This window comes from Amia ocellicauda, chromosome 8 (assembly GCF_036373705.1).
Source record: "Amia ocellicauda isolate fAmiCal2 chromosome 8, fAmiCal2.hap1, whole genome shotgun sequence".
NCBI lineage: Eukaryota > Metazoa > Chordata > Actinopteri > Amiiformes > Amiidae > Amia > Amia ocellicauda.
In genome coordinates this window covers 10,440,789-10,463,949 of record NC_089857.1, presented here as the reverse complement: position 1 = coordinate 10,463,949, position 23,161 = coordinate 10,440,789, and the positions used below count along the sequence as shown (strand labels likewise).

Below are 23,161 nucleotides of genomic sequence, written 5' to 3'. Positions count from 1 at the left end.
CGTCAGGGGACGCATCGAGGTACACATAGACAGAGCTCACCGAGCCACTGAGGGGCCGGTCATGACGCACCCTTGAGCTGCAGCAGTCAAACATGGAAAAAGACACAAGCACATTGAAGGCCCTTGGTGTACAACAGTCTAAACACTGGAGTGTGTCTCTGTGCACAGATGCTGCCCTGTCCAGCCAAAGGCTAACAACATTATCCCAAAATATTATAGCTCTGAAATTTCATTATTCATTATTCATTAGTAAGAGCACCAAATGAAAACATCAGAGTTGTGTTTGGCCAGTTCACTAAGCTTAAGGACTGTCGCTGTCTAAACCAAGTCATTCCGCTTATTGGAAAAATGTGCAGTGCTTGAAGGAAAATAAGTATTTGCCTCCCGAGTTTCCTATTTCCTATTTCACATCTGAATGCCCCCAACCACTCTAGCTGCTCCTCCTAGAGATTAGACTGTATTCAGGTCACTTCCTGCAACTGTCAGAGGACCGATGCACAAATGCTCCTATTTCGCACATGCCAAGAAACTATTTTATTTTAATATAAATATTTAATAACGGCGAATCCCTGGGGAGCTTTTGCAAGCTTTAACAAGATCGCTGTAGCTGCGGGTGGAGGTCCTCTGACATTCTGCATTGCTGAGCTGATTTACCCAAAACCTGTCAGCTGTCATTACCTTCCACGGGCTTGTCTGATCATGGATTCAAGGTTACATTTTTAAATATGAAGTACTGGGTATGTAGTTTAGTTTTCCTGTTATTATAACCTGAGCCTTTGAATGAGGAATATCTCATCCAAGAATCCAGTCCAGCGTTGGACCCGCTGTTCAGGTGATTTGTATACATGTTCAATTTAAGTGAAATTAGTTTGCTGTTAATGTATATGGTTTGGATAATTCCACATCATGGATATGAATGCAAGGGATGATAAGATGTCTGGTTTCCGTGGGAATTTAGGAAATGCAGCCTCGGAAATATATTCCCTTTTGTGGTCTGTATGTGTATTAATTAAATTATTATTACTCTCAATCTGACAGAGTGCTTTTATCTTGCAGCATCTTATTTATTCATCATTATTACATTCTGACAATTGCTTACTCTTCCCACAGCTAGTATTTATTTTATTGTACACTTTTAAATGTGTAATAAATTGTATTAGTATGTCAGTTGGTTTTATTTCCAGGAAAGGCTCTGGTATTTAGATGATGGTAATGTGATCATGTGATTTGTCACATTTTTCAATTTCTATTTCTCAGGTGTTTACTTCCAGTAAATCTTATAATAATGAGTTGCGACCACAAGTACGGTAAGGGAACTGCACTCCGCTTTGCCTGTCCTCAGACTGGCATATTGGGTACATTTATTCTTCATTGAGTTTGACAGATAGTTGCTAAACCACATACCGTTTCCCTGTGTTTACTCTGGAGGGAAGTCATTTTTTCGCAGTATGATGCGTTCCAGTAAAGTATTTTCATTTAAATGCGGGTGTAGCACCGCTAAAGCGCACAGTCCAGGAACAAAGACGCTTTTCGAGCTGGAGGTCGAGGCCTCTCTAGGAGACCCGCTCTGGGCCTGTCTTTGTGGGAGTAGTGGATAGTCATCTTCATTCCCATAGCTGAGGTAATCAGTTATCATTTAGCACCCACTCATGCAGAAGGCTAATTGGATTTCAAGGCAAGTCATTGCCTCTGATTCAGTGCATCTGCTCAGCTGAGTAGCCATCCAATGGTAAGTGAATCATCTTTTTCTTTATTTTTATTTTTTTATACCCCCTCCCTTGTGCAATAGCAGATTTTATTGAGTGACAGGAGTCTGGCTGCTGGTGGAGATGTGATTAGCAGATGAGAGTGAGTGAGGGTGAGAGTGTCGATTCAGCAGTGCACATGGCATTTGTAATGTGAGGAGAATGGAGCCGTCCCAGGGAGGGAGGAGGGTCCGCAGCTGGGCTCTGTGTGGGCTCAGTGTGGGCCGGTGCAAGTGGAGCTGTTTACACAACCACTACCAGTGCTCTGAGCAATCTGGATGCTGATATGAGTGGAGATTTAATCGCACCCCATCTCTGTGCTTTGTCACATATTCTTTAATACATTGAGAGTGCTTTGTGCTCGAACGTTCATGGCTGGATTCTGTACTGGCCCCTCGGTAACATCATGGGGTCTGAACAGTAACAGGGATATCCACACTGTCCATCATACTCCCTGCTCTGGGCTGTTGGATCCATCCTGTAAATAACAGAAAGTATATCTCCCGATTTTATTCATTAATATCAATAAACCATGCAAGATTCCTGACAGGGTGTTGTCGTAGAAACGAAGCTTCACTTCAGGTTTAGGTTCAAAGCAGTTACTATGCATTATTTAGCATGCTGGAGAGAGACAGGTTTCTCTGCATGCAGGCACAGGCAGTTTTTATAGAGAACGCTAAAACAGTGTGCTTTTAGAACACTTCTCTATATGGATCATATAGTTTAAGTACCTAATTTCATAAAGCAGGTAAACAACACAGAACAAAAAGGATGTGGTTTTAGCACCTTTATATTCTTATTATATTCTTATCTCATCTTATTCTTTAGAAGCTTAGCTTACTCACCCAGTGGTTTGACACCTAGGCTTATTTTCAACTATCGGACAAACTGTCTGACCTACACTTGACCCTTCTGTAGGTACTGAACTTCAACAAGTCTGAGGATTGATAGCTGTTTCAATACCGTCAAATCACAACTGGAATAACAACCCCGGGGCCAGCTCTAAGAAAACTGTACTCCAGATTGTGTTAGTCTTCTGGACATTTTCACTTGTCACAGCTTGGGAACCACTGCCAACCTTGACATTTTTGCAGATAGCCCTAGGTCTTGGTTTTTGGTGGTCCCAGACCGCGCAAACAGAGAAGACAGTAGTGCGTGGTTGTCTTAGAGGAGTAATAACAGGGACAGCGATTTGCAACTTAGGTTTCATGTTTGTTTCCTCCCAGGCAGGAATGAGGAAGTAGTTTTCCCTCGGAAGGGGATTTGCAAAGGCAGTTGAATCAAACCAGGGTGTCATTTCGCTCAATGTAGGTAACGACTACATCCTCTATTTTTGCTAGGGAGACCATGGTTATTGTCCCAATTTAGATGGTCACCACCCCTAACACTTCTCATTACACACTTCAATTCACTTAAATGGCAAACAAGCCACACCCCCTCCTGTGTGGAGGTGATTCTGTGGGACTGCATGAGATCGCAGTGCATTTATAATGGCCGAAGTACACACATTGAACACATTACCTCTGGGACAGTTGTACATTCGCTGCTGTTTCAAGGGCTTTGGAATTGTGCACGGCTAGTTAAACTTGTCATTGGTCACTGGTTTATAACTGCCTCGCACCATTTGGTTTCCTCAACACATCAAATATATTTTCCTTAACCAGTTGGTCAGGTACACTGTATTCGCACAAAAAGCTAATTTTGCTTCAGTGTACAGGGAGCTGGAAAATATTATGCCGAGTCTGAAATATCTAGTGACGGCTATGAAAGGAATAAAAAAATAAAAACAGAATATAAATACAAGATGAGATTCACATGTGTGGCATATGTCCCAGCAGTGAAGCAACTTGCTCTTTGTTCCCATCAAACCACCATTCCTATGTAATGTATGTTGCATTTGTGAGTTGGAACTTAACAGTATTTATGTAGTTACTTATTGTCTACTTTCCAAGCAAGTATCTATTTATTTATACCCATTTTATTTTTAAGGGGTTACTATGGTAATTATTAATTTACATCTGCAGTGTGTTAGGCTTGTGTCATGTAGAGGTAAAGGGATTGACAGTTGTTGGTTACTAGGTTGGCCCCTTTTAATGTTTGTCAGTCTTGCAGTTTGATGTGCCAGGAGTGAATGCTTGCGCTAAGAAAACGAGATGAGCAATCTTACTGTCTAGTGCCAGTAGTAAAGTGATGCACTGAGCGTTCTGCAGTTCCATGGTCAGGTTTTATTTAAATCGTACAGTGCTAGAACATAGCTGCCACTTCTTAGTGACCAATCTGTCTTACCTCGTACAGCTGTTTAATGACTAAAACAAAGCTGGGGAGTATTTCAGGGTGCAGAAACTGTACTGTACTAAAAGAAGTCCAAAAATGGGAAGAGGGCTACAAATAAAGGCTGTAGATCCTGATACTGAAGACAACCTTAAAGGTTTCACTCTATAGTTTAATTTATTGATTTGATTTTTACTTTGCTTAATATTGTGTAAGTTACATATTACTACTGAGGTGTTTGGCTGAAGGAAAACCGTTGTCAGTTTCCACGCTCTTGTCATTTGCCCTGTATGACTTAAACAACGCCTTCTTTCAACATATTCTGGACTTCAGGTCTTCAATAGGTAATTACTGTCTTTACAAATGTTAGAGAAAATGCTGATGTGGTTTAACATGACTTTATCTGAGTTCCATACTAATCTTCTCTTTTTTTTTTTTTTTTTTTTTTTAACCAGTCTTTTCCAAACATATTAGATTGACCTGATGCTGAATAATTAAGACAATTTCCTGGTAGTAGTATGCTAATGTACTAAACACATAGTGTTTTCCTCTCTTATAGAAACACTGATCTGCAAATTCCACTGAACTGGTGCACATCCAAGAGCAGAAAGCAAGTCTTTGTGTAGTTTAATTGGAATGAAATGGGATTTGCCATGATTTATAATCATGATAATACTGTAATGGGTCTGGTGAGGAAGTTCTACAATTCCCAAACCCACATTACTCTATTTAAAAAAAAAAAATCCCATTTTCTGATCATTTAAACCAGTTATTTCCTAGTCTTCGATATTTTCTGGGAATATTGAACCTTCAGACATATTCACTTCCTGTTTAACTGAACTGTTTCCTATTTTACAGAAGTATATGTGTAAGTGATTCTGCCTGAAAAAAGCAGAAACATTCGGGATATGGACAAAGTAAACGGAGTGGCTTTAGTTGATCAGAAGCCATGAAATTAATGTCCAAAGGTCCTGCTTTCTTAGGAGGTGATTTAAATGTCTTTTGACACAACACTTTTTGTAAAAACACAACCTTTTTATTTTCAGATTTGCCCGATCCAAAGTCTGACTGTATTCCAGTCTCTCTCTGTCTGGAGGGTAAACCATGCTGGGTTTTCATGCCAGAACATATCCCCTGCATCACGATCGTTGCCAGAGATGGATCACGTTCATCTAGTTTCCAAACAAGCTCATGCATAGCTGACATTGTGTCCACAGCAGGGAGTGCAAGGCGATGGCACTGTGTAGATCAAATCTTGCATTGAAAAAGAGCAAGTGTAAAATTACACAACTGTTATTGTTCAAAGCAGCTCAGGTTTCTAACCATGACTGGCTCTACAGCCGGCGATGCTTGTTCAGCACAGCCTGAGCACGCTGTGATGAGAGCTGCTGGGCTAAAGACCATGCCGCCCACAAGGCTCTGCTGTCGTGTTGGGTCCAGTGCCATCCCAAAACAGCATCCCGACTGTTTCTGGTCATACTAATGTACTGACAAAACGATGACCCGCCCCCCCCGTATCAATCCTTTCGGGGTAGTTCGTTTTTTTAACCTGGTTCCACCAGTTTAATACAGCTGCTTATCAGTAGGCATATGTTTATAATGTCTTTTTTTTTTCTCCAAGAAAAATGTTTTTCTTCGCTTTATACTTTTCTGGACAGCATGACACATTTCTTTTAAAGAAAATAAAACAACCCTCCGAAACTGTTTTTCTTACATTTACGTGTTACCCCACAAAAAGTATCAAGTGGCAAAAATATATCCCAAAATGCCTTAAACGTAAATGGCATATGGGACGAGCTGTTCAGTTTTCACGGAGGCCCAGGAGATGCCTGCTCTCAGAAACTGTTAGCGTACCACAGCAGTATACATTCCAGTATTGATCTCCCAGACCGATTCTCCACATTCTTGTTTACTTTAAAAAATTCTTATGTCAACTAAAAGGGATTTATTTTTATTTTTATAAACTACAAAAATATATTAAATATGCTGTTTTATGTATGTACTATGTATGTACAGTATTTTAAAGATTCATTACCACTGTTTGAATGATATGCAAGAAAACAAACAAAAGCACTGCCTTATTGATACCAATAAGGAAATATCCAATTTTTTGTTTATCATGTTTTTTTCAACAAGTAATAATCCGTTTCCCTCAAAGACCCCTGTGGTTACTTTAGGACCACCTGAAATAGCCATTCCTGTTGTTGTTTATGTGAGGAGCATGCCTGGCTTCCGCAGCTGTGTGGCAGCTCTTACCTTGACCCAGAGATCCCCACCACCAGACCTCCCTGGCTGCAGATTGCACTGGTCTGCTTGGTGTTGAGATTCATTGTGGTCTATTTTTTTTTTGGGGGGGGGGGCAAGCTGAAGGGAATTAAAAACACATTCCAATAGGCTTACCTTATCTCTATTACTATGGTCTGTCAGTTTTGTGTGGATTTCAAAAGCAGGACATCTCTCAAACAACTCCTACTGAGTGTTAAAGCTCCAGATCGGCAGATCTTTTGGTTTTCGATGAAAAAACAAATGTTCCGTTTTAACGTAATTGTTTTTGTTTTGACGTTCCTTTACTTTTGCCTTTTTCTTATGTATGTTTTTATAATTTTCTGAAAGCTTCATATATATTTGTGACTTTTTCAGTATGTTCTCATAACTGTATGACTCAAACCAAAGCAAAAATAAATGTTGGGAGGACTCTGAGGATCTTTCACTTTTGCACATGCAATAGCTAGGTTTAGCTGTTACAGTGGTAGCTTATGTTCTGCTAACAAATACATATGAACATTTAATGGGAAAAAAAGTTCTATTTCAATGTTGTCGCAGACGTTATAACCTTAATGCGCAGAGAAGTCAGAAGATCTTATAGACAGAAAATAGTGTTCCTGTACTGTCAATTTGCAAAAATGTGTTCTCAATTAAAATCACTTTAATTTCCATTAATCATGGCAAGAACTGTGGAAATATTCCATCATATGAAAGGCTATGCATTTCACTTTTTACAATTAGTAATCCGATCTATTTGGTGTATATATTATGGTGATATCTAGTGTGTTTATATGTATATCTGCATATCTAATTGGTCTTTGGAGAATACTATAAATCAGTCTGAGGAGCTTAGTCTGCTGCCACAAGCTGACAAATCCTATGAAATCCGCCTCTGTGGTCGCTCCTGCCAGCCGGGCCTTTTCACAGGTTAATCATACAGATGTCTCCATATGCTTCACCATTTTGTTCCTCAGTGAAGCTTTTGTTCCACGCTGTATAGACATGACCTCACTCTTCTGAGATTTCAGTTCCCAGTGAACGGTGCTGGAATAATAGGACAGGTGTTAAGGTCACTGCACTGCTTTCTCACCTCTATCTGTAACAGACTCTTGTAAGCATTAAAACATCTCCCACCAGGGCTAATTAATTCCGTATTTGATATTGTAGTACTTTGCATTCCCGCTGTGTGCATAATAATAGAGTTCTTCTATGGATAACACTTTAGTATGAAGGCGCACTTCCTATGAGCAGTGATGCTGATCAAATGTAGACCCACCCTCACCCCTAACCCCAGTCTGACCTGCAGTGCGATGATCAGGATCAGAGCTTGGAGGAAGTGCATGGGATTGTCAGGTTTATTCCTTTGGTATTCGAACACTAACCCATGAAGAACTCCACAATGTGTTTTTCCACAATGTCAGTGTTAAATGTTTAGTTTCAGGTATTTAACAACTAAACGTTAACCCTCTCAGCAATTTAGTTTGTTACTGAGCTGTCTTTGTCTTTGTCTTTGTCTCCGTTGCCCATGAGGAGCACACTGGAGCCTTGACAGGTGCCTGCCACAGGCTACAGGTGTCTCTGAGTGAAGGGCTGTGCTGCGGGGAGCAGGGATGGGCAGGATTGGCCATGAGAGCCACGAGCAAACACCCCCTCGGTCTTGCAGGAAATCAAAATGGACGAACTTGCATGATAGCTGTTGATGGTGAGATCAGTGTGCAACATTTAGTTTGTGATGCTCCTCCACGCGCCCGGGCTTCCTCGCAGCTGTGAGCGACAGTCCATATGGGAGACCGAGAGAGAGGAAGCATTTTCCTAATAAGGGTATTTCAGAGGGCGATTGCGACTATGGTACTTCCATCATTGTTTTTTCGTCTCCCTGGTTAACCTTCGGAGGAAGTTCCTGGTAATGTCAAAAGTGTGTTGACAGGAAAACAACAGATGTGAGTGGCTGGTGATTATTCCTGTGGACTGTTTGTGCTTTGACACAGTGTGTTACTGGCACCTGGATCTTACCCACGCTTTATGGCCCAACCGGGCAATATTACAGAGCTCTCCAGCCTTTCAAATAAATAGATGGCTATTTAACTCCTTGTGTGTGATTCACTTCTGTCCTAATGCTTTACGTAACTTGTGCAGAAAAGAAGGTATTTGCTGTATACTAATGAAAATATTTGCTTTTGTGTGAATGGAAAGTGACCTGAGGTTTTGGAATTGTAGGTTGCTGCAGCACTGTGAATGTTTTGGTTATTAGAAAGAATAGGGTGACTGGTTGGGTCTTTGAAGAGCAAAGGTATGACACTGATGCCAGCAGGGGGCACTCTCTGCAGTACTCTGCTTAATTAAAGCTGTAACAGGTGGATAACTTGTAATTTGTTACCTTATTTATCAATATATACAAGAATAAAAATAACAATCCATATAATTTAACTTTCCTACTGAATCTGCTTTAAATTAATTAAAGCACAATGCAATGCAGATCTGACACACTTTCTGTATGCACATTAGAATAAATGTATTTAATCTGTTTCAAAACTTCAAATGTATAAACACACAGTATTTTGATGTCTCTGCTCTGTCTTTGTGCTTTATTCAAATCTCAGAGCTGCCCAGTATACTTCTGTAGGAGACAAATTTGTTTCCCTTGACCAGGATTGCGAAGGCTCTCGGCACAAGCCTGAATGATTTAGTGTTGTGGAAGGGAATGAAGTGTGCGAGCAGGCAAGGCTGGGCAGCTTCACCACTGAGCTCGTTACTGTGGGCCATGAGGGGCAGGGCTGAGGTCACGCTCCGAGGAATTCGGCACCAAACTGCTACACAATTAGTGAGGCGAGTGGAGGCAAAGGTCAGGATAGCAGCACCGTCAAGTCATTGTGTCAGCAACCAGCTTCACAACCCAGGAATCTTAATACATTTTAAAAATCATACATGCATACATACAGTATACGTGGATAATAAACTCAATAGTCTGTATTTTATTTTTATCTGCAAATATAGGTACTCTATAGGTGCTCTATGCTGGCTAATGTTGCATTCCACAGGTAGGGGGCCATTAGCTCTAAAGATTAGGACTGTGTTTGTACTATTTCTGTATACCTGTGACTTTGACACCATTTCCCTTCTGGGAGTATTTTGTATTCTAAACTAAAGTTATGACAAGAGAATTAGGAAATACGTTGATGTAATCTGTGTTATACAGCCTCAGGTGCAAAACAACTCTGCAGAACATGCATCACATTTCAGATGTGCTGGAATCGCCACCACCGTGCCTGCTGTAAAACAATGATGTGTCCTTTGAGGAATGATGCCATTTTAATCAAACTACAATGATTCCATCTGGCATCACAAATTTCAGTGAAGCAGATTGGAAGTGCAGATTTTCAAAGCCGTTCCCCTGCCGTGGATATCGGATAAGGGAAGGGCTTTTTGAAACACGGGAAAGGTGTTCTTGTTCAAAAGTAATGATGCCCCTTCTGGTTTATAGATAATTGAGGTTTTGCTGTGTCAATGAAGAGGACTGTCCTGAAATGTGAGGTACTGTGCTGTGTGCAGGTTTGGGATGGTGAGGCTGGTGAGTAGCATTTGGAGAAGTTATGTGGTCGTGATGTGATTTGTGCATAAAATTACAAGCCTAACACAAAAAGAGCTATATACTATGAAAACTACACATGCAAAGTAAGAGTGTAGCTCTCAAGGTGATCAATGACATTTTCTACTTGTTTCACAAACCCCACCACGAGCACTGTCATCTCTCAAGTGTTGACTAGCCTACAGCTGTGGAAAGTGGTTGTGATTTTATAAGCTTGCCAGTGCTTGCTAGGCTTGTTAAAGGGAGGCCTGTCGAAACAGGAGGAGCAGCAGTTTCAGGTCCTGACCATGGGTAGAGTGAAGCTTGCTGTGCTGGAGCTGCACTGCAGGCTCACTGGGCAAGATGAGAAGACCTCCACAGAGTCCCCTCGATACGGTCAACCAGTCAGTCATGCCCAGGGGGGAGGGAAGACAGGGTCGCTGACATGTGGCTGAAGGCTGGACCCCCACAGTGCCTTTGGAAAGTGTGGTTTCTTAACATGAGGCCTCTTTGTGCTTGTTTATAGCTCTAAGGGAACGACCCACTCCTTATTACAATTATCCACTGCACACCACGGTTTGGCAAGTGCAAGGCTCCAGGCCTCGACATGGACTGCTTGCATCAGGAGCCTGGACCTCAGTTTCCCCTCCTTCCCTCTTTCTGCTCCCAAATGTTGTTTGGTGATGTTTGACCGTTAATGTCTGGTGTCTTGCAGATCCTTGATAACATAGAATTGGTCATTCACAATTTAACAGTAAATACGCGTAACTTCCTCGAACACACTGAACCTGACACAGATACGGTTGTAATCGGCAGCATCAATCTCCAATACCAGTCTGCAGATTACTGAAATGCACCATGTGGTAACTGGCAAAGAACTTGTACCATTTCCTCTCTTGTTATTTCCTTGTCTGATACAGTGTGATAAAATAAATAAATGTTTAAACCAGATGGATCTGTTCTAATACAGTGGCTTCATAAGGGTTCTTGGTGCCTTTGCTGTATGCAAGATCTCTCATACCTTCCTATGAGCTCTGAGCAGCGTGTGTTTAACCCCTTGACGTGTACATTTGTGTCAAGTGTTTGCAACGTAAGAAACGTACATTTATTAAATGCAGACATTGTTCACAATGTGGAGAGTGACGGCTGTAACCTGAATCGGCTTGCACGAGTTCATCTGTGCTGCACAAGCTGTTGGAGATGTGTGAATCTCTGTGCTTATTGTAGTCTTTGCTCATACTGACCGGCGGGGCAGTAACAGGAGCCCTTGCAGGGCTGGGGAACAGTGAAATACTGATGACTCATCAAAAGAAAACAATGGAGCAGACTCGCTGTTCACCCTGGGGTTGTCTCTGACCTCATGAAGTGAGCTAATCCCCTGAGTGGCACAGGGGGCTGTACGGTGGGCTTGAGTTTGGACCTCTGAAGATTAGAAAGTCAGCAGTAACATGACCACCAAAGGCTCCATATTGTTAAGACAATGCGGAGTCTCTATTTGGGATTTTCATTAGGAAACAGAATGGAGCCTTGTGACTTCATTCCCAGCCGGAGCATTCCTGAACTGTTACACTGTTCAGTAACTGTGGCCAAGTGAATTCCCGGCCGCGTGAAGGTTTTTTTTCTTTTCTTTTTCTTTTTTTTCCTTTTGCTCCGGTGAAATGTAATTTCTGCGTAGGTGCCGAAAGATAAAATCAAAGAAGGTTCTTTTCTCTGGAAAAATCAGTTAATTCTTTGTGCAGATGTTTACTTGTGGTGCTACACAGAGTATTGGACCATGCTAATTCCATTGGGGCCTTTATAGTGTAAGTAATGTTCAAGAAGGCTGTGCTGTAATTTATTACAGAGCAGTATGGATTTGCTCACACAAAAAGCTATCTGATAGTGTATTCACCTACTGCTCGCATTCAGTTTGTTTTTAAGAGCCAGTTTGCTCCAGTTTTAAAAAACTGGAGCAAACTGGCTCTTAAAAACAAGCTGTTTGAGCAAAACATTCCTCCAAGGCACCTTTTCATTCATTAGTTAGGTCTAGTTTTTATTTTATGTAGGGTTGCATGTGTGATGTAGTGATACTTAATTAATTCATAAAATGCTATGTTTGTCTTTTATTAGGTTCATTTTTAGAATTTGTGGCTGTGACAAATTGTCACAGAAAAAGGAAACTGGAAAAAGATTTAACTTGACTGACATGCTGGGTATATAAAAACTCTATGGCTGAGTAATAAACATGACCTGAGAGATGTGAGATATGATCTAGAAAGGTAAAGACAACCAAGTAACAGTCTTCTTTGTTAGCACAGCTCACCATGACTGGACCCATCCCTTCCCAGAGCAAGGCTGTCACTCGCCTTGATAAGTTAGCAGCCTGGTGAACTCCTGTAAACAAGGGAAAGAGCGCGAGGAGGCGGGTGGGGGGGCTGCTTGCTGTTTTGCGAGAATAGGTTCCTACGTCAGAGGCTATACAGCATAAACACTTCAGCCACCTTTGTTTTCCCCGTCATCTCTTTTCTTAAAATTAACATGCACCAAAAACTAAATAAACTCTCGCACTCTGTTCAGGAACTGTGCTGAGGAGGGAGTTTGTGGTTTTTAAGGGGTGTGTTAATTGAAGTGTACTCCTTAAGCCATTTAAATATTCGCTTTTTTTACGCTGCCATCTGATGTCATGCGGGTCCAAAGGTCAGAGGATGTTATGGTTTTATTCTGTTTGTCCTTCTTTGAGTCAGAGGCATTTATTACGGCAAATCTGAAGGCAGTCATTTCTTCACAAATTGCAATGAGATTTAAAAACGCACTAAAATCCAGTTCAGTTGCAAGAATCCAGTTCAGTTGATCTCTACAGCAGTTTCTCTGGCTAGGCACAAGTCTGAAGGGCTGAGTACGAAAGCAGCCCCTCACGAATGTGTATTACTCTAAAATAATCCATAGACGGGAGAGTTCATCTATGTACTTCTGATTCAGGCTCAAAAGCAAGTGTGTGTATGTATGGATATATAAATGCTGGTTTGTTGTTGGTTGGTTTGTTTTGTAGACATTGTTTAAAATATGTTAGTGTTGTTTTTTCTTTACTAACTTGGTATTTCTCCAGTTACAAGAAGAAGAAGAAAAAAGCTTAGTCTTAATTATTGCTGGTTGAGTAGGCACTTTCAAAGTACGTTTATAATAAGAAAAAAAATAGGATTGTTTTGGCTGAAATTGTGGTTAAATTAAATTGCTTTTCGGTAGGGTCTCAGTCTCTTTAAAATATGGATGATTCTACCATTATGGTACATTTTGCAGCATTTAAAATAATCAGGAGTATATATATTTTATATATATATACAATGGGGTAGTGGGTGTTTCTGAACTATGGAAGATAAATAGCTGTGGGGAAGAAATGAATTGGGAAGCTTCCAGCTGATGCTATGTAACAGCTTCATGTCGGAAGTTTTGTGTGCTGATTCAGAGCTGCACACATTGCAGTAACTGACAGTGCCGGGGTGGGCGGGTGGCTCCACATGCCTTAGTTTTCTCCCTCCTATGCATGTGTTTAATTTTTTTGCTCATATATCTTTTTTTTTTGGTTGTTGTAGGTGTGTTCTGCTGTGATGTCAGTAGGCTGCCCCTGGGGACGTCCTTCACTACAATGTAGCGTCATGTGCCAAGCGTGAAAGTGCTCACAGCTACATCCCCCACTGGCCTCAACAGTTAGGAGAGAGAAAGAGAAAGCAAGAGAAGGAGGGAGAGAGAGAGAGAGAGACCGGGACGACATGAGAAGATAAGCTGTGAATTAATGACCAGAGCTCTATGAGATTTCATGTTTGAGACTGCCTGTCTGCGAGGGTGGAGGGAAAAGATCTAAATCGATAAAAGGAAAGGAATACAGAAACTAGGTTTAATTAAACCACTTGGATTACACACCAAAGAGCTCTCCTGCTTAGGACCCGTGCAGCTGGCTCCAGCTTGGATAAGCACCATGTGTCATGTGATTGTCACTTGCCGCTCAATGCTGTGGACCCTGCTGAGCATAGTGGTCGCCTTTGCAGAACTCATCGCCTTCATGAGTGCGGATTGGCTCGTCGGGCACCCAAAGACTTCCGACTCCAAGGTCAGCACGCACAGCACCGCCGAGCCGTACCGGCCCACTCTGGGCATCTATGGGCGCTGTATCAAAGTTGCAAACCTCAGACGGGAGGACTTGTGTGGCCCGTATGCCGATCACTTCGGGGAGATTGCCAGCGGGTTCTGGCAGGCCACTGCGATTTTCCTGGCAGCCGGGATCCTGCTGCTCTGCGCCGTAGCCTTTATATCTGTGTTTACTATGTGCTTCCAGAGCATCATGAAGAAGAGTATCTTCAACGTGTGTGGATTACTACAGGGAATTGCAGGTGAGTGCTGCTTTTCTGGTTAATATGTTTCCAACATCAGCGACATCAGGGTAATGACTGATCCTTTTTTCTTTTTTCCCCCTTTCCCTCTATGAACTCCAGTTGTCAGGATTCCTCATTGTCCTGTTGTTTGAATATCAGTGACTTTATTGTCCCGAGCAGCTTCAGCTCTCGACTGTAGAGCTCTCTGCCTCGCTTTCTCTCTGTAGGTCTTTATTCTGTTTGACACAGCTGATCGCACAAAGTCTCAGGAATGTACAGAAAAAAAGGAAAAGCGCTGGCAAGCACTATTTGAACAAGTAACTTTATCGCAGATTCCACTAGTGTTTAAACATTGACCAGCTCAATTAACCGGCACTAAGTATGCCACACTTGTTTGAAAATGTATTAATGCATTCTAAGGTCTCCATTATAGTTTTCTCTTTTATTTAACCTAAAGAAATGGAGACTGCCAGGGGTGACTGTGGGGTTAATTGCAGTGCACAGACCCCCGGCGCAAGGTCACTGCCTATTGAAACAGTTGCCGTTAGTGATGCCCTGCCAAATATTTGTATCTTTCACTCTTGCTTAGCTTTTGGCTTCCACACTGAAGGTGGAAGATGTTGCTTTTTAATCCGAAGCAGAAGTTGCCTTTATTTTTGACGAATGAAATATCGAACAACTGTTTTCATCAAGTGACAGCATCCTGTAGGGTGAAAAGCTTCCACTCAGTTGTCCGAGTCCTATTCCTGTAACTGAGGACTTCTCTATTGGGGGGAACGCTCCAATTGAAACTAAGATGTTGGAAAGTGGGTGGTTGACGATTGCTGCTTCTTCTAACACTGGTAATGGAAAGAGTGATAGGTCAGGAAAATATTCCACAGCAGAGAGGGGTGAATCTGAGGTCACTAGCAGAGGTCACTGCTTGACTGTGTGCTCCGAGAGCTTTGACAATATTTCCATTGCTGTTATTGTTGCCTGGAGGCTTCTAACACATTGATTTTTTTCACAGAATTAATCTTCATAGCATCAGGGTGGGGGGAGACTTAGTCTGTCAAAGAGAACTTGGTTGATTCCTTTTTTGATTTCCAATAAGTTGCCAACTAAACGTGAAACAGCTTTTCAAAGATAATTTTGTGTGTGTGGGTATGATACTGATGTTTCTCTTTGAGGACTTACATTTCACTTAATATCCTGATACTGAAATAAATAAAGGTGTTCTTGAGTTTACCAAGTCATTGATATTCATAGAGAAAAGTCCTCTGGTGATTTGAATGCATGCCACTTAAATATGAGCACAATTTTACTCTTCTTGCATTTGGCTTAGATTTGTATTGCAGTATATTATCTAGTTAATTTCCTGTCAAGAGTAAGACAAAACTTACATCTGATGTAGCTGATGAAAAGGCCAGCCAAGCGGAAACCTTGAAGAACTGGCTGAGAATGTAACCCCTCTGAACTATGACTTTAAAAACTACCCTGGAGATGCTGTCGTTGTATTGCCTTTAAGAAGCACCGGAAGGTTACTCAGCTATGACTGTTAGGCTGTTGTTTTTTAAAACAGACTTTTGGGTTTAAGTTTGATTTACAGTGCATCCTTCACTGTGTTGACCTTTAGAGATCACACACACATCCCCAAATGTAAAATGACACAGTGTTTTAGAAAGGTACTTTTAAAACATAGGGAAATAATTATGAATGACACCTGATTGTGATTAAACCTGTCCTTCATAGGTTTGACACAGGCTCAGAAGGAATTGTAGTGTTGTCTTCCAGAGGAGAATTCAATGGACCTGGCATTCACTTTTCATGCCATTTTCATGCCGTTGCGTTTCAAAGGCTGCGTTTCCATGCGAGTTTCAGAAAGCCGTGTTTTAAGTGGCAAGTGTAAATTGGAAAGACTGAATTACAGCAGCAGTGTTCATTGAGCTAGTCCGGGCATTTTTGTACAGATGCCCTTTGCTGCTGTTTGTAGGACCTGCACTGCGATACAAAGCTCTGTGCTTCTCTTAGTAATGGCAAAGGTTCATTCTTCCAGCAGAGTGATTTAAAATCTGTATAATACCTGAAAGAGTAGTTATTGAATCAATGATTGAACTGCTCCCACTGATCCCACATTTCTGACTCTACCGCCATGCAAGATATCCAGCCTCTGGCAGAGATCCGGGTCATGCTGATGGGAGACGGCCAGTTTTGGTCGTGTGTAGGCCGATTCTCTTCCTGAAATACTTGCTTCTAGCCTTGAGAGGGAATGTTTCAGCGGAAAAGATACAAAGGGGAAGTCCTTATCATGTCCTTGCCCACAAGCTGAAATAGAGCAAACATGGCTAAAGAACAGGATTAGATAAAGTCCATGAAGTAACAGCATTTAATACTTTGTGTTGAACATTGTGTGGGATTTCTTATCTGAGTCTGGGTTTCAGTGTTGTGAAAACATGGGTTCCTGTTGCCTTGGAAATATTAGGGCCTTTGACTGCTTGGGTGCAGTGGTGAATAGGAGCGCAGTTGCCTAGCAGTGCTTTGCCATGCTCAGTAGAAACCTGGGGCTAGTGTTAGTCTTGGAGATATGCAGGGTGTTTGGTGTTTGCCTCTATTCAATAATCTGACCAGAACATGCAAAGTATATGGCATGTTCTGAATTTAAAACTGAAATATCATTACATACTGATTTCAGCCCAAAAATACAAGTTTACAATACATTTCTATTTTTAATGTTACATTCAAGTTTTTAGTTGTTTTTTTTCACACTTTTCTACGCAGACAATATTAAAGTCAAGTGGGAATGCTTTGACTGTGGAAAGAACGAAACCACTGTGATTCCACTTCAAGGCACCTTTTGTTAACTAATCAGATCCAGCAGAGTTATTGCACAACCGCACAGGTGATCGTGTGCAGGCAGGCCGACGCAGCTCAAACTGACAGGGTGCTGTTTTATGTTGGCAGATTTAAAGGTGTCTTCATCACCGTGTACATCTTCCCCCGTGATACAGCTTCTAACCAGGCATGCAATACAAATATTTCTTTCTGGACTTAAAAGCCTAATGCATTTATTTTTTTGTTCTTTTTTATAAGGCCTGCACTGTGAATGTAAAGTGTTAATCAGTTATCAATTCCTTCCCCTTTTCTAGCCAGTGGTAGTGGTTACTCCATCATTTCTACTCAACATGAAATAGCTTCTTGGAGGGGAGCCCCCACCCCCCCCCTATCTGATGGCTGTTGACTCTTGTGGACATAGTGACTATATTGTAATGGCCCTTAAATCTGTGACAACACTCTGTGACAACTTGTTGCAAAGAGTGCTATTCCACATACAAATCATTTGGCTAATTGATCTTATGTTTTAAAAAAGGCCTGGCCTAGATCAAGGCCTAGTGCTCAACAACAGCTGCTCTAATCCTGTTACTGACCAGGTGCTGTGTCTAGGCAGCTGTGTTTGTCAAGTCATGTGACCTAGAGTTTGTGGCTGTTGGCCTCAGGAGTATTGTGTTTTTTTTTTTTAATGTTATCTCCTCCGTCTTGAAGAAAGCCCAGGGTAAAATGAAAAAATCAGCAGCTTGAAATTTCTGGGATTACTGCATTGCCCATTCGTAACAGCTGAAAACTTTCAAAACTCCCCAGTGTCAATCTTGGAAAATCCTTGTGGCTGGCTGGCTTCAACCCAACACAAAGGTTGAGGTTGCCAATACAATTCAATACTTGTCAGTAATATCTTGCCAGCCACCCGGTTTTATTTTTAGCACTTTTTAAGGATTGTCTTATCGGAGGTACAGTACGAAATCCTGAGTTAGTGTTTCAAGGCTTTTGACTTTATTAAGTGTCAGATCTTCAGATATCTAATTTAGCCTAAGGTCACCCCGACCATGAAAACTAATCTTTTGACCGTTTTTTAACAGAATGTCTACAGTAATTTTCTTCTGGAAAGATGTATGATAATTTAATGTACTGATATGTAGTAAATCCAGTTTCTCACACAACCCATACCTCTTGCTTATGTTCTCTCAGTCTGATCTCTCTGGAGGCTTGGTGTGCTACACAGTGAAATTTATTTTTGTCTTTGTCTTCTTAGTTGTCTGTACTTATTTCCACTGAGTGTATGGAACAATTTAAGTGGACAGCTTATGATATTAGATACAGACATTCAGCATCACTTAATTAATTTACAAAGAGTGTGTAGGCTTTCCTTGAAGTGTGCTTGAGAGAAACCTCATCCGTTACATTTGATTTTGAATTCTGTTCTTGACTGTTCTTCTTTATTCTTCTTGTTGATGCTGTTTTGAGATCTCCCACTGGAATGTAGACTGTAAGCAGCAGAACAGAGACATTATGCAGCTGTATCTATGCAAGCCAGATTGAATTCAGTGCGGAGAACTTGAGACTGGTGGGGGTTTGGACGTTCAAACTGTGGTCTCAAAACTACCAGTTGGTGTAGTAAACAAATAAAAGGTGCTAAATAAAGTGTTTGACTATTTGAATGCTGTTTTCCAGTAGACCTCTGGAATGAAACTGCCTGAAGTGATTGCCACTTATAATTGTGCAACAGCTGCTAGTTTCTATTGATTTAATCAGCACTGTGGGAAGACATGAGGATCACTGAATACCTGGGATGAGAGGATAAGAATTCTTCACCTGAGCACAGAGGTTTCAAAGCTTCTCTGTCTCCCTTGCCAGGTGAATCACTTTCCGTCATGTCGTCCCACAGTGCTCTTTAATCAAAACCCATTCCATTCCTATCACGTTTACCCTTCCTAGAAAATCTTTGAATTTTAATTTTGTGCAGCTTGAATACATTTCCTTTATAATGATACTTGAATGAGCAATCTAGAAACTCTGGAGTGTGTTTGATTGCTATCCAGTACTGTACTCGCATGACAACTAAGATTTAGAAACTAAATGTTTAGGAATTAAATTGGTAAAAATGGGTGTGAACCCTGTATTAAAGGGCAAGCTGGCTTCCCAAGCACTCTGAAACATGGCTTCCTAGTTGAACACTTAGGGCTTCTGTTTGTCTTCATCACAATTTGGTTATTTAGCACTGGGTTACCGTAGAATAAAGTTTTGCTTTCAAGTGCATCTGCTGTGTGGCCCTGTGAACCTCATAACTAGGATGCTTGATTTTTTGCAAGTTATATGTCTGACATGCTGCTTTTCCCCACTGATTTCCATGGCATCCTCACGAAAACCTTTTAGCTCTTGTTCTGCTGAGAGGAAGCCATGCCACCTCTGCAGGATTTTTTCTATGAATCGGAAGCTGATTGCCTCAGCTCCTTTTAACAAGTGAAGTTAAAATGCAGTTAAGCAGCGGGGCATGAGTCTGATGCCAGTGCCAAGCAAGGAAAGCAGGAATGTAGGTCAGAACAGCTACTCCAGATCACGCAGGGCAGGTTTGTCAGAACAGCCGGGACACCACGCTTTGGGCGCAGATGAGGTCTGCCAAGCACGAGACCCAAAGGAGTTCTTGACATTCTTCAGTTGGGAACAGCATTTTGTTCCTGTGTACACTGATCTCATCCCCGAACGTAACGGAGGTGGCAAACAATGAGAAGGTAGCTATGGGTCTGCAGCATCTTTAGTCATTACTGTGTTAATCTTTTGAACCTGGCAGTATCCTATCTCATATGATGAAAGGTGGCTGATGTGAGTTCCTCTGCCTGAACGCATGGTGCCTCTTGAACGGAAGTAAAACTCTGGGCATATAGGTTATTACCCATAAAATTTGTAAGCATATAGGCTGCATATGTAAGCAGAGTCGTCGTTACACCTCAGCTCACCCTGGGGCTGACCATGATTTGTCCGGTACGACCGGGGGGGTGCTAATGGTGATTTCTCCGGTAGGAACGAGGGGAATCTGATTGTGATTTCTCCGGTACGAGCGGGGGAAGGTCAAAAGATCCAGGGCTATTACAAATTGATAGCCCGGGTCTAACAACGCCGATGTATGTAAGTAATACATATAGCCTGTTAGGCTAGTTTTAGTTACTCACTTACAGTAATGTATCTCCAAAGTAACTATCAAGTTTTATAGCCTGAATGAATCGGATTCTTTCTGTCTCCAGTAAGTTGTGTAACATTTTCTACACAGTCATTTGTGCTTACCACAGCAATCAACAGCTCTGTGGAGGGATCCTTTGCTCTTAAAATTTTCTCACAGTATGGCCATCAGTGCATTTCACTAACGGTTTTCTGGCAAACCACTTCTCCATTCTACTGCCGTGCTGGAACTGAAGTTTGTTTTGCAGGAAGATGCTTACTCAGTGATTATTGAGAGTGGGTTTTAAAGGGCTATAGCTCCCATATGAAAAAGGAAAGAAGCTCATATTGTTATCCCTTCGGAGAGTTTCCAGATAATTTGTCTTCAGTTGATCAAACGTCTACATGATTTTTAGTGGGACAAATTACTACAGCAGAGCAAGTTATTTTGCAATCGCTGTGTCCCTGCCTCGTGTTTCTGGGATGAGAACGCACGAGGCGGAGAGGACCATACGCAGGACTTGCTCAGCGTGATGACTCGGCTCAAGCTGTACAGCCTGCAGTCAGATTGAGAAATACCCTTCTCAACCAAGTGTTCCCTGTTAGGTACACCCAGGATGAGTCTGATCTAGACGGTGGGATTCTGTCTTTTGTCCTTGGCACTGTGCGTGTTCTTTGACGAGAAGACAGCTGAGTAAATTCTGTGGTTAAAAAAAAAAAAGAAATGAAGACAAAGAAAATAAGAAACCAAGGGGTGCGGCTTTACTGGAGAGTGAAACGGGATCTGCTCTGTCTGTGTTCAGTGTTTACTGCTGGTGCTCCATGTGTAATCACGGCGTTTAGCACCGCTTAGGAGGTTTACCAAACACAGCTTTCTAAACTGTACACCAGCAGCTGCTTAAACAAAGGACTGTCAAGAAAGGAGATATGCATGTTGCCATTTCAAAGGAAAGCCTAATTAAATAGTCAGATTTTAGCTTTAAAAAAATAAAATAACGATTCAAGCAGTTGGCGTAAAATGAAAAGGCCTCCGTTACAATCTTGCTGAGTTAGTAGATTTTAATAATAACAATTATAACAGTTTAAAAGACACTTGGTTATTTGCTGTGATATTTATGACTTGAGGAAAATATAGATCGCTGCGGTTGGTGGTTAATTCTTGGAAACTCTCGTATGCATCGCTCATCTGAGTTATCCAGTGCAGCTGCGGACTGTGCTGACTGTCATACATACTGATTCTGCTGATAAAAGCCTATTGAAGCGGCCTGCATGGGGGCGCTGACCCGTGACTACGGGATTAATGTTGGTGGCGATTGAATTCCTTTGTGTTTCCACATAGGGTGTTTGAGTTGTGTACAGTGGGGATGCAGATACGTGATGATCTTGCATAATTTATTGTTGCCCACAGATCTAATTCATAACAGCACCAGCAGATCAATGATTAAGTCACTGGTGGCTCGGCAGGACTCACGGCCCAGGCGGACCTGGCTAATCACAATCCGCTAAAGAGGGTGGGTGTGAGCGTGTCCTGGTCTGCTAATGGTTAATGGAGTCGATCGGACTCAGGGCTCGTCTTCAGCTTCAGGTTGAAAGTGCAACAGTATGAGTGTTGTTTTGTTTCCCGGAAAATGGAAACCACATCGTCATCCATCTGACACCAGACGTTGCATAGCTGTCAGGCCAGATAACATGTGGAAAGCATTTATGACCTAGTTTTTCGTTTCCTGATGCGAAGCACATTTGAACGGAAAGTACCCCCAAACATTCGCTAAGTTTCAAGATGTGTATAATAATGGGCCACTGAAATCTCTAGAAACAGGGGGCCTCTTTACTGTTGTTTTTATTGTTGTGTTTAAACTGTGTGAAGTAGATTTTTGTGTGTGTGTGTTTGTGAGTGAAATGGAACTCACCCCAAATAAAGGAAACTACAGCATTCTGAGAGAGGCATCTGTTTGTAACTTTCCCTAACATGGGACATGCCAATTGCAGTGCAGGGCAATTGATATTTTCTGTTCTTATTTGTATTTTCCCCTCATTTGTGAGCCACTGGGCTGCCAGACAGCATTGGTACGGTGGTGGGGGCAGAAGGAAGGGATCTGTCTGGTTCACTATGGATGAGAGAGAGGATTTCACTGTTCCACATTTCAACAAAGCTGTTTGAGAAAGGGCTACTCAAAGCTTTAAAAAATATATAGCTCTAGAGCTTAAGGAATATATATAATATTTTTTTTTTTTCTCCTTAATATATTCTTTGCTTTCTTTCCTGTGACTGTTGAGCGCTGTGACAGTAGGTCAGCGCTCTTTGGAAATGGCCTCAATTGGAGATCTCTAGTGGACACAGGAAGGCAGGAGTCTTCTATAGCAGGGCAAGGCAGGTTGTCAAAGTTGCCTCTCCTCCTGTTTTCAAGCAGTGACCTCTAAAGGGATAGCAGGCAGCCAGGATGTATATATTTGTACTAAAGAAACTTTGTGTCATAGACAGTCTGTTTTTAAGAATTGCGAGAAACGTAAAACCGTGTACATCGATGATGGTTTGCATCAGCCAGTCAGATGTTTTTTCTTTTTTCATTTATGTACTAAAGCTCCTCTAGCTTTCACATAAGATGCAGGCTGCACCAGTTCTAAGACCTGGATAACTGCATCCTAAAAGCTGTTTGGTTCGTTTCTCCATTCCTCCGGTCTAATGTGTGCTGCAGCGGGCGCTGAAGGGAAACTCTTATCTGGAATGTGATGTTCATCCCCTGCTGCGTGCCAATTAACATAATTGACGTTTTGTGATTCCTGCCTGGTAAAGATCTCGGCTTGGAATTAATGAAAAGCTGTGTCATAGTTCACTTCATTTCCACTGACTTTCCAGGGGTCCAACAGATGTTTGTTTTCTTTGTTTCCAAGGACTTTTTGCCGCCTCATTCCTACCTCTCTCTCAATCTATAGACATGTTTACCTCAATATGTCAATGGAATTAATGAGTCCTCTAAATATTTCTAGCACAAATCTGCTGCCAG

The 23,161-nt window shown here is 41.7% G+C and overlaps 1 protein-coding gene across 2 annotated transcripts in view; it reads left to right on the top strand.

Moving 5' to 3' along the window:
• Positions 1 to 23,161, top strand: part of LOC136755412 (LHFPL tetraspan subfamily member 2a protein) — a 53,951-nt gene that overhangs the window by 24,987 nt on the left and 5,803 nt on the right. For both annotated transcript variants that reach the window (XM_066711976.1, XM_066711975.1), the window contains one exon: positions 13,416 to 14,210. In XM_066711976.1, coding sequence (XP_066568073.1) covers positions 13,799 to 14,210 — 412 coding nt within the window. In that variant the 5' untranslated portion in view covers positions 13,416 to 13,798. The remainder of the gene's footprint in view (positions 1 to 13,415; positions 14,211 to 23,161) is intronic.